At 37.8% G+C, this 16,132-nt stretch overlaps 1 protein-coding gene across 5 annotated transcripts in view; it reads left to right on the forward strand.

Annotated features, from left to right (window-relative positions):
- impdh1b (IMP (inosine 5'-monophosphate) dehydrogenase 1b) overlaps window positions 1–16,132 on the forward strand; it is a 41,575-nt gene extending 25,443 nt beyond the window's left edge. For all 5 annotated transcript variants that reach the window (XM_062994651.1, XM_062994650.1, XM_062994652.1 and 2 more), the window contains 12 exons: window positions 5,183–5,284; window positions 5,373–5,447; window positions 6,348–6,554; window positions 6,867–6,954; window positions 9,391–9,590; window positions 9,851–9,941; window positions 10,022–10,117; window positions 10,434–10,577; window positions 12,030–12,174; window positions 13,634–13,777; window positions 14,096–14,179; window positions 14,977–16,132. In XM_062994651.1, coding sequence (XP_062850721.1) covers window positions 5,183–5,284; window positions 5,373–5,447; window positions 6,348–6,554; window positions 6,867–6,954; window positions 9,391–9,590; window positions 9,851–9,941; window positions 10,022–10,117; window positions 10,434–10,577; window positions 12,030–12,174; window positions 13,634–13,777; window positions 14,096–14,179; window positions 14,977–14,998 — 1,398 coding nt within the window. In that variant the 3' untranslated portion in view covers window positions 14,999–16,132. The remainder of the gene's footprint in view (window positions 1–5,182; window positions 5,285–5,372; window positions 5,448–6,347; window positions 6,555–6,866; window positions 6,955–9,390; window positions 9,591–9,850; window positions 9,942–10,021; window positions 10,118–10,433; window positions 10,578–12,029; window positions 12,175–13,633; window positions 13,778–14,095; window positions 14,180–14,976) is intronic.

A 16,132-nucleotide genomic window follows, 5' to 3' on the forward strand; every position in this document is an offset into this window, starting at 1 on the left:
TTCAGAAGGTCCCTGGTTCAAGCCTGTTAAGCAAGACTTTTAAGCCTTAATTGCTTGCTTTGTTTTCAGTCACAGTAAAGTCTGCAAAATCTAAATGTCTGCTCTTACATGATTGATCCTTTACTAGTACAAGTACTTAGGTGCTCAAGTACTCGTGCCCATTTCTGCTTGAAATTGCATTAGATTTGGAAATTTACAAAGCTTTTCTATACAGTCGTCACTTCATCTTTAAGTCTCTCCCAATCAAGGAGTTTAAGTTATTAAATTATATGCATTGTTGTATTTTCAGTTGTATCCCGTTTTAAGTATTGCTTGCTTTGCTCTTTACCATCTGTGCTAGTGGAACTTGTGTTTTGAGAAATCTAGCTGAACATGGCAGGTGCACATGAGGGGGATGTTGAGTGTTTCAGAGCTTATCTGAGCGAGAGGAACTATTCTCAAAGCCACAGAACATGCTGTGAAGGTCAGCAGTGAATCATTTATTTTGGTTGCATCTGGATGTCTGCATTTAAATGTGAAGGTTTCCCCTTTTTTTTTTTTTTTTTTTTTTTTTAATAATGTAATTAGTGGTATTCAAACTTTGGCAATTTCCATAGTTTATTTCCACGTGGTCACATGGTTCTTTTCTGTCATAGATATAACAAGCCATACAGGCTATTATTTATTTATTTATATATTTATTTATATTTCCACAGGCAGTTTCTCTGTCTTAAGTGCTGGTGTAAACATTTATTTTAGTCCAAATCAGTTAAGTTTGTATTAAATGCTATTCAGACTTTAGTAGTCCAGACTTTTGTTTCAGCAGCTCTGTGAACATAAAACATTGAGAGGTTCATCTGCAAATAAGTGCTTTGTTATTTGTTCAGCTGAGGTTAAGGATTTGCCTAACAAGGTGTAGAGAAGGCATTAAGGCCCCAGTGCCATCTGCTGTTTTAAATGCAAATGCTTAATGCATTCAGGTTATTCTGGAACTCGACTTATAAGAAGCCAGTGAATCTCTGGGTTATTTTAGATTCTTTCAGCAATATGCAGAGACTGTAATATTCATGACATGCTGCCAGTAAAGTTGTTCTGTTGCTTTTTTTAGAGCCTCTGGTTTTAATGGATACCCTTTGTCTATAAGCAAATAATTGCTTATACTGACTCTGCTTTGTGCATTGTTTCACTGTTTCCTACTTGTTGCTTTAATGTGCCTGTTGTAAAAGCCATAAGAACTGTTGTTTGATTTCAAGTCAGATCTCTTAGTGATAACAGAACTAGGTCAGACTAGTTGATTGAGGTTGTGTTTTGACCCCTAAACAATAATAAAAACTAGGTGGGATATTTCTAATTATTGTTAATATTTACTAAAGCAATATTTTTCATCTGTGTATGTCCTTCTGCTAAAAGGAAAAAAGGAAAGAAGCATTTTGGGTAAAATGTTGCAGAAGGCATTATGAATAATATACAGGGCCTAGCAAAAGTATTCGGCCCCCTTGAACTTTTCAACCTTTTGCCACATTTCAGGCTTCAAACATAAAGATATGAAATTGTAATTTTTTGTGAAGAATCAACAACAAGTGCAACACAATCGTGAAGTGGAACGAAATTTATTAGAAATAAAAAACTGAAAAGTGGGGCGTGCAATATTATTCGGCCCCTTTACTTTCAGTGCAGCAAACTCACTCCAGAAGTTCAGTGAGGATCTCTGAATGATCCAATGTTGACCTAAATGACTGATGGTGATAAATAGAATCCACCTGTGTGTAATCAAGTCTCTGTATAAATGCACCTGCTCTGTGATAGTCTCAGAGTTCTGTTTAAAGCGCAGAGAGCATCATGAAGACCAAGGAACACACCAGGCAGGTCCGAGATACTGTTGTGGAGAAGTTTAAAGCCGGATTTGGATACAAAAAGATTTCCCAAGCTTTAAACATCTCAAGGAGCACTGTGCAAGCGATCATATTGAAATGGAAGGAGTATCAGACCACTGCAAATCTACCAAGACCCGGCCGTCCCTCTAAACTTTCAGCTCAAATAAGGAGAAGACTGATCAGAGATGCAGCCAAGAGGCCCATGATCACTCTGAATGAACTGCAGAGATCTACAGCTGAGGTGGGAGAATCTGTCCATAGGACAACAATCAGTCGTACACTGCACAAATCTGGCCTTTATGGAAGAGTGGCAAGAAGAAAGCCATTTCTCAAAGATATCCATAAAAAGTCTCGTTTAAAGTTTGCCACAAGCCACCTGGGAGACACACCAAACATGTGGAAGAAGGTGCTCTGGTCAGATGAAACCAAAATCGAACTTTTTGGCCACAATGCAAAACGTTATGTTTGGCGTAAAAGCAACACAGCTCATCACCCTGAACACACCATCCCCACTGTCAAACATGGTGGTGGCAGCATCATGGTTTGGGCCTGCTTTTCTTCAGCAGGGACAGGGAAGATGGTTAAAATTGATGGGAAGATGGATGGAGCCAAATACAGGACCATTCTGGAAGAAAACCTGTTGGAGTCTGCAAAAGACCTGAGACTGGGACGGAGATTTATCGTCCAACAAGACAATGATCCAAAACATAAAGCAAAATCTACAATGGAATGGTTCACAAATAAACGTATCCAGGTGTTAGAATGGCCAAGTCAAAGTCCAGACCTGAATCCCATCGAGAATCTGTGGAAAGAGCTGAAAACTGCTGTTCACAAACGCTCTCCATCCAACCTCACTGAGCTCGAGCTGTTTTGCAAGGAAGAATGGGCAAAAATTTCAGTCTCTCGATGTGCAAAACTGATAGAGACATACCCCAAGCGACTTGCAGCTGTAATCGCAGCAAAAGGTGGCGCTACAAAGTATTAACGCAAGGGGGCCGAATAATATTGCACGCCCCACTTTTCAGTTTTTTATTTCTAAAAAAAGTTTAAAATATCCAATAAATTTCGTTCCACTTCACGATTGTGGCCCACTTGTTGTTGATTCTTCACAAAAAATTACAATTTCATATCGTTATGTTTGAAGCCTGAAATGTGGCAAAAGGTTGAAAAGTTCAAGGGGGCCGAATACTTTTGCTAGGCACTGTATCTGACAAACGTGAAGCCTTTGCCTACTTCTGTCTCTGAGTCAAGATAATTTTTGGTGGCAGGTCTTTTTTTTTTATTAATGGGCTTTGTTTATATCTATGTAATGAGGGTTCTTCAAAAAAAATTTTTCCCTCTTTTCTCCCCCTTTAGCGCATCCAATTGTTCAATTTGCATTGTGCTTCCTCTCTGTCTATGCCGAACTCTGCCCTGACCGAGGAGATCGAAGCTAACCCATATCCCCTCAAACATGCGCAGCAGCCGGATGCATTTTTGCCACCCGCACATTGACGAGTTTGGCGCCACCTAGCGTTGCATGCGGAGAGACACACCCTAAGGGCACTCTTCCTCATCTCTGTACAGGTGCCTCTAATCAGCCGGCAGAGGTCGTAATCGCATTCTGACAGAGACCCACATTCGGTTCTTTGTCCCACCCCCCAACTGAGCAACCGGCCAATCGTTGCTCATACAGCCACTCGGTCTCGAACCGGGGAGGCAGAGCTGGATTCGATACAAGGTACTCAGAATCCAGCTCTGGTTGCAGTGTGTCTTTTTACCGCTGCGCCACCTGAGTGGCCTCAACAAGTTTCCGCAAATCACATCACTTTTCTACAGTCACCTTTCTCTGCGATGCATTTTCCCACAGCCTACTAACTTTTTAATGCCAAAAAATGTTTTTGGTTGAGTGCGTAGCCACTGATGCAGCGCTGCATTCACATCACCACATTAAAATCTTCTTCCCCTTAAAGCTTCTTTGAGTGGTCCAAAAAGGTGGAAATCAGATGGCGCTAAATCCTCTCTTTCAGTCTCTTGGAGGGGCGGCACGGTGGCTAAGTGGGTAGCACTGTCGCCTCACAGCAAAAAGGTTCTGGGTTGGGCGGTCTGGGTCCTTTCTGTGTGGTTTGCATGTTCTCCCCGTGTCCGTGTGGGTTTAGTCCGGGTGCTCCGGTTTCCTCCCACAGTCCAAAGACATGCAAGTGAGGTGAATTGGAGATACAAAATTGTCCATGACAGTGTTCGATATAACCTTGTGAAGTGATGAACCTTGTCTAATGAGTAACTACCGTTCCTGTCATGAATGTAACCAGAGTGTAAAACATGACGTTAAAATCCTAATTAACAAACAGTCTCTTGGACACAACCGATTACTACTCCTCTCGCCCTCACTGCTTCCATGAAAATATAAAAGTGCAGAAACTACTACCACTACAAATCTCAACATAACTGATTCTGGTGCTTATAAATAAATCACATTATTAGTACAAAGCTGCCCTTAAAAGGGTGTGTAAATAGTTGCTGATGTTTGGCTACTTTGTTTATTATAATAGCCAATTTGCTATAGACAGTTTATTCCAATAATTTATTCTAAAACATTTTTAGCACATAATTATTTATTGTAACTATTGAACTAATTTAACACATTTAGTAATATGTGAACTTTAGTTTCTGTATGTTTCTGTACAGTCTCAGATGTTTTTATGTAGATGGTGTAGCAGTTTAACTATTGCTAAATGGAATAAATGGAATGGTTCCAGATGGAACTATTTGACAATTCTGCAACATTCATTCTAGCAACACATGAGTATTAGCTAATATTTAATACAGTACCATTTGGTTTTAATGCTACAGTTTTAAAGTGTTTGTAATATTGTTAGACATTTTTATTCAGTTCTGCCCTCTTGTGGTAACTAAACCTCCACTATTTCTGCATTCCCCCCTCTTTTCTCCCCATCTTAATGTTTATTTCCTCTACTGCTGTTTTCTGCCCTTACCCTGACCGAGGACTGCTGTACCCAACACATGCTCATTTTGACGTGTGTGTTTGCCAACCACTGCTTTTAATGTGCCAGAGACTGGTTCAAACAAACGTTCTCCATGATTTACCATCTCTGTGCAGATATTTTGACAAGCAAGCAGAGGCCACACATGCAGCAGTAATGAGGAATCCCTCCCAACAGACAAAGCCAAAAACATCTGTATAGGCATCTGGCTGCCCAAACACCATAGCTAAACTCCTTTTAGATGTTGTGGAGCTTTTAAAAACCGTATTGTTTTCTATAAGTAGTCTTGTGTATACCTACGATTAATTAATTTATCACAATTACTTTGACGCTTTGTTTCTACAGGACTTGACCTCAGCCCTGACCAGGAAGATTACACTAAAGACGCCACTCATCTCTTCACCCATGGACACAGTCACAGAGTCCTCAATGGCTATAGCCATGGCTGTAAGTTTCAGCTTATCTAAAAAATACTTCAAGTAATTAAACTAATTTAAAAATCATCTACTATAAATACTGTTCTTTTGTTTTCAAGCTTATGGGTGGGATTGGCATTATTCACCATAACTGCACCCCAGAGTTTCAAGCTAATGAGGTTCGCAAAGTAAAGGTAAGGTGGCAGAGAAACTTGATTTAATGTTATTGATATACTGCTCTGTGCTATGTCAGGATCCTTACATTGTGGCTACACACTGTTGACTGCAATATCCAAATAAAAACTAAAACTGGTCCTTATTTTTATTATTAACTCTAAATTTTTAGTATTATTATTTGTTAACACACTGTTAAACTTTAACTTACACACAAACAGTGACCACTACACATTATTTACATATACAATATCCAAACAGTCCTTCACACTGTATTTAATTTTTGTTTTTACATACATTAATGCAGCCAAAAATGAATAAACAAAAAGTAAATACAAATATACCAGCTCCTAACTTAAGTCTTTGTAATGCAAACTTGGCTGCATCTCCAGTGTGATAATGCAGTATGATAATTGGTGATCAGAGGGTAAAAGTTCCTAGCTCCTCTTTATTATTCTTTAAAAAGAATATTCTTGAGATTCTATCACCAGTATAGTCCAAAAAACAGTCCAGATATTATACCATTGTCTGAGGTTATCTTTAGCCCAGTATGTTAAATATTTCATTTGGCAAGAAATAAAAAATTACTCTATGCCAGTCAGAAAGTGTTGGGGGTTTGTCAGAGATCCACCTCAACAGAATAACTTTACGTGCAGCATAGTCAGTAAACACAAAAGCTTCTGTTAATTTATCCCTTTAATATCTGGGTTTGGGACACCCATAATAAGACAAAGTGGATCCATTGCCAGCTTATTCCCAAATATTAATTTTAGTTTTAATGTTCTAGCAAAGAACTGCTACATACAGTAATATTGCTTCATATGAATATACATATAGTCTTACACATGGACATTGAGAATGCAGTGGACCTTGTAGTTACTTGTAAACGTGTGTGTGTGTGTGTGTGTGGTGTTGTGTAGAGGTTTGAGCAGGGCTTTATCACCGACCCAGTGGTCATGAGTCCACAACACACAGTGGGAGATGTATTTGAAGCCAAGGTACGTCATGGTTTCTCTGGAATACCGGTCACTGAGACTGGCAAGATGGGAAGCAAACTGGTGGGCATCGTCACCTCCCGAGACATCGACTTCCTGTCGGAAAAAGATCACAGCAAACCTCTGGAGCAGGTGTGTGTTTCATTTTATAAGTGCTTCCTTACTACAACAATAAGGATGCAATGCCTATGTACTTCTTATGTATGAAACAGACGTTGCATTCAGGAATCTCTTGATTTATACGTCAGTATACAGTTTGCTTACCAACTGATATGACTGCTAGCCAAATTGCCTGTCTGCTAAATGGGAATATTTTGAAGTTGAAAATTGTATAACTATTTGACAATCTCATATGTTAAATTAAGAAAACTGTATGTCAGTGGATCTCATTGAATCATGCATTCTTCTGAGAAAAGAAATACTAAGTTCTTGTGTGTCCTGCAGGCTATGACTCCTAGAAAAGATTTGGTAATTGCACCAGCTGGAGTCACACTCAAAGAGGCCAACGACATTCTGCAGCGCAGCAAGAAAGGTGAGAAACCTTTACACAATTAAAATGCAGCTTGGAGTAACTGGGGACAACAAAAATAATAGTGCAATAAGGAATTCTGAGTACTGGGGTAAACATATGAAATGTGTATATGCTATACATGTAATGGGAAATTGAAGTGTAGAAGTAAAATAATAATTATAATTGCAATAGAAATAGAAACAAAAACACGGTTTACTTAAATGTTTCCCTGTATTTTGTCATCATATGGGGAAAAGTTACATTTGTCAATCAGCATTAGCCACAAATTGACATGATTTAATACTGTATGGTAGTGTACTGCTGACTTTTCCTAACCAAAACTATCACTCTGGTTGAGATTACTTGCATAACTTGGCAAAGCTTCAGCAGTCAGGTTGTGAGATCAGAAGTAACCCATGTTTAAAATACACGTTGGCATGCAAAAGGCTCATGTTTTAGTATGATGGCACAGTTGATTTCAATAAAATTTTACTTTATAAATAGTTATGTGCAAAATCTAAAAATGAAAATCATTGCTGCTCTTATTGCCTTTTCTGCTGACTCACTACCAAGTAACAAGTGATGCTGCCAAGTAGTGAGTGATGTATTGCTAAGTAACTGCAAGCTTTATGCACACAAACCTTGGTTGTTTTGTATTTGTGATTATATAAAAAAATTGAATAGAAATTATGCCATGTTTGACCAGACTCTGAAAAAGAATGTGACTAGGTGAACACCAAATTCTGAATCTGCCAATACCATGAAAAGTGTTAGGTAAACTGCAGTGACGGCAGAGCAACTGAACACACTGAAATTGGCTAGAAATGAACAGAATGCAAACAGATTTATATTGTACAGATTAACATGTACAGTTAATGCAAAAACCCTAATAAATAACAATTCTATCTTATAATTCTTAATGAATTAAATTTTTTTTTCCTTTCATCAGCGCTTATTTGCACTTTGTGTTTCAAACTATCGTTACAGTGTAGTGATGCCTTTTGTAGCCTGTTGTGTTAAGGCAGCCTAGGAAAGTGTTACCGTTGCATGGCAACAACAAATTAGTTGTGAAACTACCTTGTTACATCACGGCTGTGTTGATCTATGGCACTCGCCATGAACATATGTCGTTCAAATGACCTGCTTCTCTTGTTTGAATGACATACAGATGTATTAAATTAATAAAATATATTTAAACATCTATCTGTTCATCCATCCATTCATCTATCCATCACACAGTTAAAGTAAGATTAAAGCAGGTGATATGCTAAAAAAAAAAAAAAAAAAAAAAAAAAAAAAAAAAAAAAAACATCCTGTGGGCTGTTTTTGAGCTAAGAGAGGTTTTTCATTACAAAGGTGAGCATCACTGCCTTGTCACATGAGACATTAAGGGGCTTTATACCTGTTAATGTAAACAAATACCTAAACAGCAAGTTCATGTAATTCCAGTGTTTTCATTTCTACTAGAGTTGTGGGTACTAGTTTTGCTGCAGGACCCACAGCAACAGTGAAATAAATGCATGCATTTATAGAAAGCACAATCATACACATACATAGGTGCTCCAAAGTGAAATGTATAGTTAATAAATGCATGCCTTTATAGAGAGCACAATCATATGTATACATATTTGTTTCAAAGTAAAATATATATTTAAAAAAAAAACACATTATAAATCATTACATTTGAGGGGAAAAGGGATTTAGTTTTATTTAAAATGACTTGGAATGCACATGTCCTTGTTCATCACTGTTAATGCACTTGTCTAGCTGCACACTGCTTTTGTACCAGTTTAAGAAATGTATTTTTTTTCCCAACTGTCAGTTTGTGCTTTTATAGTGTTACACTTTAAGATTTAAAAATGTATTTTAAACATATAAAATAAGTGTTACTCAGTGACACTGCTCAATTCTGCTTATGCCTTTTTGGTAGAAAGTAAGTTACACAAGTTTTACAGATGTTCGGAAAATTGATTTTTTATTTTTCTCTTGCCCTAAAAAGTCTTTCATATCACAGTTTAGCAATATGCCACACACTAAATGTTTTCTTCCTCAGTCCAAAGACATGCAGGTTGGGTGAATTAAAGGTATTAAACTGATAAATGAAGTGTAACCTGTAACTACCTGTCATTTCATGAGTGTAAAACTCAAAATCCTAATATGTGATTGGCTATGTCTAATGCAGTTGGCTGAAGCCCTATGATGGATTGGCACCCTGTGCAGTGTATTTCTGCCTTGTGCCCAGCGTTTACTGGTGAAATGAGACCCAGTGCAACCCTGACCATGATAAAGAGGTTAATGAAATAAAAGAATCTGATAATGGCTCTATTTGAAGTATTTAAATTATTGTCAAAATCTGTCCAACTCTCGAGTTTCTATACTGGCAATTTCAGCTGAAACTGATATGATTCTGATATAATTATGCATCTGTAATCATGTGTGTGATTGTGTTTGTTCCAGGTAAACTCCCCATAGTAAATGATAATGATGAGCTGGTGGCTATAATTGCCCGCACTGACCTTAAGAAGAATCGAGACTACCCTTTGGCCTCCAAAGACTCACGTAAGCAGTTGCTGTGCGGTGCTGCCATAGGGACACGTGACGATGACAAGTACAGACTGGACCTCCTCACACAGGCTGGCGTGGATGTTGTGGTTTTGGTAATATGAATAATTTATTGCCCCTTTTGACTAAATGGAGGCTGAAATAATGTTTGTATTAGAACTGACTGGCATTATAAGATGACATGCTGTGAATTGGTTTCTATTTAGAAGCAAATAATTATCTTAGTGATTTAAATGTGAAATTTGTCTTTGTTTTGTCTTTAAATACAGCTGATAAAATGGTATGCCAAAGTTATAAACTTCATGTAATAATATTTATTTTACTGATCTCTCCTATGCTGTGGTTCATGTTTTAGGACTCCTCACAAGGCAACTCTGTATATCAGATCAACATGATTAACTATATCAAACAGAAACACCCTGAGCTACAGGTAGTGGGAGGAAATGGTAAGTTACTCCTCCTGCTACAGCTGTTCACATAAGCCCTGCTATTGGAATTGGTATTTATTGTGTCTGTAAATGCACAGTGGTGACTGCAGCACAGGCGAAGAACCTGATCGATGCTGGAGTGGATGCTCTTCGGGTGGGAATGGGCTGTGGCTCCATCTGCATTACTCAGGAAGGTGAAGTGTAAATTATTTTATTAATTATGATATGCTTTAATGTTATTTTTAACCTATATTTACACTAGCTAGTGACAACGCAACCAGTTACTATGTAAATTCATGTGTTTTTCCAGTGAGTAAATCTAACCCTGATGTTTATATGAAGTTTATGCCTGCAACTTTAAGTTATTGATGTTTAAATGTATATACCATTTATTAATAAAAGAAAAGCCATTTTTATATACAGGCAATGTATGATTACTTAACAGGATTACTTACCAGTTACAAAGTCTAAATCTTTCTATGTGTTTCCCCCCCTTTTTTGTATTTGCAGTCATGGCATGTGGAAGGCCGCAGGGTACTGCAGTGTATAAGGTAGCAGAGTATGCCCGTAGGTTTGGAGTGCCAGTCATTGCAGATGGTGGCATTCAGACAGTGGGCCACGTAGTGAAAGCTCTGTCACTGGGAGCGTCCACAGGTTTGTGGTTTGTTAATGCATACATTCTTAAAGTCTGAGAATTGTGTAAGTAACAAAAGTTGTGTAAAGCCTTAAGTAATCACATGAATAATTATCTTCTTGACTTTACACTAATTGTAGCAACCACCAAATCTTTACCTTTGTGGTGCTGCTTAGGTGGCGCAGCGGTAAAAATACACGCTGGAACACCAGAGCTGGGATCTTGAATACATCGTATTGAGTCTCGGCTCTGCCTGCCGGCTGGGCTGAGCAACCACATGAACAGCGATTGACCTGTTGTTTAGATAGGGGTGGGATATTAAAAAGCTGTATAGGGTCTCTCTCATAACTAATGCAATTACGACTTCTGCTGGCTGATTGATTGCGCCTGCACAGAGATGGGAAAAGAGTGCTGTCAGGGTGTGTCTCTCCGTATACAGTGCTGAATCCGTATTGCACTTGTCAAAGTGTAGGTGACGAGATGCATACAACATGCTTCCCACGTGTCGGAGGGGGCGTGGGTTAGCTTTGTTCTCTTTAATCAGAGTGGGGGTCGGCATTGGTGGAGAGGAAGCGTGATGCAATCGGGCAATTGGACGTGCTAAAAGGGAAAAAAAAGGGAGAAAATGCATAAACAAAAAAAATCTATATCTTTGTACCCTGATTTACCTTAAAGAGGTATTCAAATATGGTTGTATAAATCATTAAGAAAAATACAATGAACTTTTACAAGTTTTATAACTTATCCCAAGTTATGCCAAGTTTACGCTACACGATTTTACCCCTGATTTTCCACTTATTTTGGAGTTCGTCAAGAAATGCTCCAGGTCCGAGGCAAATTCATGTTTACAGCAAAACAAGAAATGTCAGTAAAGAGAGAATATTTATTGAAACATACAAGCAATTTTAATAACATAAGTTAACAGTTTTAAGTTTAAATAAAACATCTAGTTCTCTTGACACATTCATGTGAACTATTATTGGTCACCATCAACCAGCTTGCAGAGGTCATAACAGCAGCAGTTGTGAGGAATCCCAGCTGGCATTTCCACATTTCAGATGAGATTATTGTCAGTATATGTGTCTGGTTTGCTAGTAGCAAAGATATGTCAGCTCTGGTGTGCTAGCGTGTTTCACCGCTGCGTCAACTGAGCTCCCAGTTAAAAGTTTTTCTGTTCATGGTTTTAATGTGTACATCTGAAGGCAGAGTAAAGAGTTGAACACAATGTAAATTACATTTTACTTCAGCTCCACTTTAAATTGAAATTGAAATTACCATTTCAACCGACAGCATTAATTGAACATTGACTTTTTTATTGGTTGACAGCTACTGAATAATGTCTTTATTTGTAATTGTAATACATCTGATAGCAACCATTGTGGCTGAAATCTCTGTTTTGTATTTTGTTTAGAATTTCTTATCCCATGTAATTTAACATGACCTTTTGACATTTTACAATTCTCCTCCCACAGTCATGATGGGATCATTGCTCGCAGCAACTACAGAGGCGCCGGGCGAGTATTTCTTCTCTGATGGTGTAAGGCTTAAAAAGTACAGAGGAATGGGCTCTTTGGATGCAATGGAAAAGAGTACCAGCAGCCAAAAGCGCTACTTCAGGTGCGTGTGTGTGTTATACGGTTGATTAATAGCTAAAGTACTGGTAATTTTCAACATAAGCTTCATACAGCATGAAAGTCTCTGTTTTGCAACACACAGCTGGTTTTGGCATCTTTACAAGCTATTACAAAAGAAAAAAAGAAAAAGAATGTCAGCCTTACCAGTTAGGCACTTTAGTCCAAAGCATGTGTACTCAATTATTTTATGCTGATTTTGGTGCCTTCAGAACCAAACTTAGAACCAGACAGTTTCAAGACACCATGTTTTTCTTATTGATTTGTTGCCAGCTTACAACAATACCAATGCATAATAGTATTGTACTGACACATTGACTGTTTTGCTGAGTAAGTAATTTTGCAATAAAACAGTTTTTATCTTTTATAAAGTAAAAACTTAATTTGTTAATAATGAGTTGCCAACTTAACCTCTCTATAATGTGTTTCTATAAACATGCTGTCATTGATAAATGTAAATGACAGTATAACATATGACCAAAAGTATGTGTACACATGACCATAAGCTGGTTGGATGTACCATTCCAAAATTACCTGCATAAATATGGCCTTCACACTTCTCAGAAGGTTTTTACAAGATTGTAAGGAACATCTATAGTAAGTTGTACCTCAGCTAAAAGAGCAGTTGTGAGGACAGGCACTATCTAGTTAGAATGATAATGGAACATTATCCACTGGTCGGCTGCGCCATCTAGCAGGCATAATTGGCAGTGCCTGCAGCAGACATGTTTCTGCTAGGGCGGGATGACCGGACTACGTGGCTGTGGTCTTCAAACGCTGTGTAAGGACCCTGATTGGCAGATAGAGAGGCGCCTGTGCAGAGTGCGTAGGTGAAAAGGGGTTCTGCTAAGGGTTGCACGTGGGTTGGAGGAGGCGTGAGGAGCAATATACCCACCTTGACTGCAATCAGGGACAAACCCAGCAGCGAAAGACAAATTGACTACATAAAATTGGGAGAAAATGGGAGATAAATGCCTAAATAAAAAAATAAAAATAGAACATCATCATCATTATAGTCACATAGCCTGGTGAGTAGGGTTACAGAGGAATTTAGGTCTGGGCTCTATGCAGACCACTTGAATTTCTGTACATCAAAAATCATCAAATCATGTAATGTGAGGCACATATATGCTGAACAAAGTTTTAAAACAGTTTTAGCACAAACAAAATTACAGTAGTTTTAATACACCCAATAGCAACCGTTGTGGCTTAAATACCTGAACTCAAAAATTAGGTGTTGACATTATTTTGGTCATATAGTTCATTTATTAGGACAAATTATGACCCTTGCTCTTTAAATACTACTTCAACCATTTATATTTAAATCTTCTCTTTTAAGCTTGAATTGCATGTATTGGAAAATTCAATAATCAAATCAATGTGTATGAATGGGTCTTTATGTCTGAATTTGATTGCTGTGTCTGCTCTGATTGGCTGCTTGACAGTGAGGGTGATAAAGTGAAGGTGGCTCAGGGAGTGTCCGGCTCGATACAGGACAAAGGCTCCATTCATAAATTTGTGCCTTACCTTATTGCTGGAATCCAACATGGCTGTCAGGATATTGGTGCTAAGAGCCTTTCTATGCTACGGTAAGTGTTACCAGCATTTAAAAATGTTCAGATTACATGGTAATATGACTGATTGGGGAGACAGGACGGGTGTTTGGAAGATTCTTGTAAGATTCTAATGCCAGGTTTTATGGTCATATAAGACCAAGATTGAACATTTGAAGTCTTAAAATGAACTTGAAGTGGTATGTTTTAAGAAAACGGGAAATAGCCAAAGAAACTTAGGATGACTGCCAGTACAAATCTTTGTGTAGCAAGTAAACATTTTGTTTTGTCTGTATTGTAAATTAATTAATTTATTTATTTTATTTTTTTTTTTTTTTTTTATTTTTTTTTTAGCTCGATGATGTACTCTGGAGAGCTAAAATTTGAGAAGAGGACCATATCTGCACAAGTGGAGGGAGGAGTACATGGTCTTCATTCGTAAGTAAAACAAACGTAACTTCTTGCCACATGTCATTTAGTGGTTAATATTACTGGCTGACTTTGAAGGATTAACTGAAAACTTGGTCATAACTGGATATGATATTACCCAGGGTAACAGAACCACTTTCATTTAATTTATTAATAAACATCCATTCCTGCATTTCAGGCCTTCAGCACATTCCAAAAAATGCAGGAATGAAGGTATATTAACAAATGAAATGAAGTTGAGCAAACAAAACATGAAATCTCAGGTTCATCCTGTCTGTAATGAAATAAAAGTCAAAGTAAATGTAAGAAACACTTTTTTAGTATTTGCATTTTCCATGCTTTGCATATATGCGAATCACACCTTGATCTGCACTCTTTCCCTGCCTCTGTGCAGGCGCCATCAATCAGCCAGCAGAGGTTGTAGTGCATCGGTTACGGGGAGTCCCTATCCGGCTTAATACCCCACCCCTATATGAACAACAGGCCAATCATTGTTCATGTGGCCGCTCAGCCCAGCCGGATGGCAGAGCTGAGATTCGATACGATGTATTCGAAATCCCAGCTCTGGTTCGCTAGCATGTGTTTTTACCGCTGTGCCACCTGAGTGGCTTATTTGGGTTATATTTGTCTAAAATAAAAGTAGTTTGGTGGTCTGAAACGTAAGTATGACAAATATACAAAATAGGAGTTTGGAAGGGGGCAAATACTGTTTTACAGCAAAGTACATACTAATGATCCTTCTTTTGTGACTAGCTACATAAATTTATCAATAATGCACATTAATTGTTATGTTTGTTTTTTTATAGTTATGAGAAGCGGCTTTATTGAAGAAAAATGTTGATGTTGAGGCGGAGTTCAACAGTGACCAAACACTTCAGACCTTACTGACAACCCTAAACTGATGCCTAACTGTTCTGCCACCTTATGCTGCCCCACCCTAGTAGATATGAGAAAGAAGGGGAAGTGGAAGTACCTGGTCCTAAAAGCAGGACATGATGGCTGTACTCACATGAAGTTATTAGCAACACGTTACTGACTAATATGTGGCTGTAGTAATTTTAATAACCCTAAGCTAAAGATCTATATCTGATCTATATCTGACTATATCTATAGAATTAAAGCCAATATTTTGTGTAGTAGTTTTATTATTGTAAAATACATATTGAAAATGTACTGGTTGTCTTTCTCCACCAGTGAGTACTCCAAATCCAGATCTGTAAATGATGTCTCACTTGTGTGGGTGTCTCAACTGCCAGCTTTAACTTAGTATTGTATATATTACTATTTTCGGTTTGCATTTTACTTCAACATAATTTTGACCAAAACTGGAATTGAAGTAATACGGTCATTTAAGTTTCGGTCAATCTGGTGTATTTTGACTTGAATTCAAAATAACATGATTTATTTGTGCAGATTGCAAGTGCAAATATATGTGCTGAAGTTACATAAAGGATTTAAGATTTGTATCCTTTTTTTAAGCTGTAATTTGGCTGTATTTATACTACACTTTTTACTCTACATTCTGCCAAGTGATTTGGGTTTTGATGGTATCGGTTTACTAAAGCCAAACCGTTAGGGGTTTATGGCAATCTTGGGCTGTCAGGAAACCCAGTAAAATGAATATGAAGCTGAAGAAAATTGTAAGAAGGCTTTATAAATCAGCACCATGGGCCTGGCATACTTTTTTGTTCTTTGTGTTAGCAATATACTGTATGGTCACTTGTTTTTCATATGCTTTACTGTAAGCTACAATCAGTTTTGTACGCAACCAAACAAGTCATTAGACATGTTCGATGTGCAAAGATAATCTGCATTTTTGGGTTAAACAATGTTGCTACATAGTGTCTAATCTCTTGCCCACTGTTGGAGCATTTACAGCTCAAGTCTGCTTTGCTGTGCATCTTAATTGCTATTCATCAAAGAATATATCATCACTGAAATAAATTGTAATGATTAGTAATA

Source organism: Trichomycterus rosablanca, chromosome 1 (genome assembly GCF_030014385.1).
Source record: "Trichomycterus rosablanca isolate fTriRos1 chromosome 1, fTriRos1.hap1, whole genome shotgun sequence".
Classification (NCBI taxonomy): domain Eukaryota; kingdom Metazoa; phylum Chordata; class Actinopteri; order Siluriformes; family Trichomycteridae; genus Trichomycterus; species Trichomycterus rosablanca.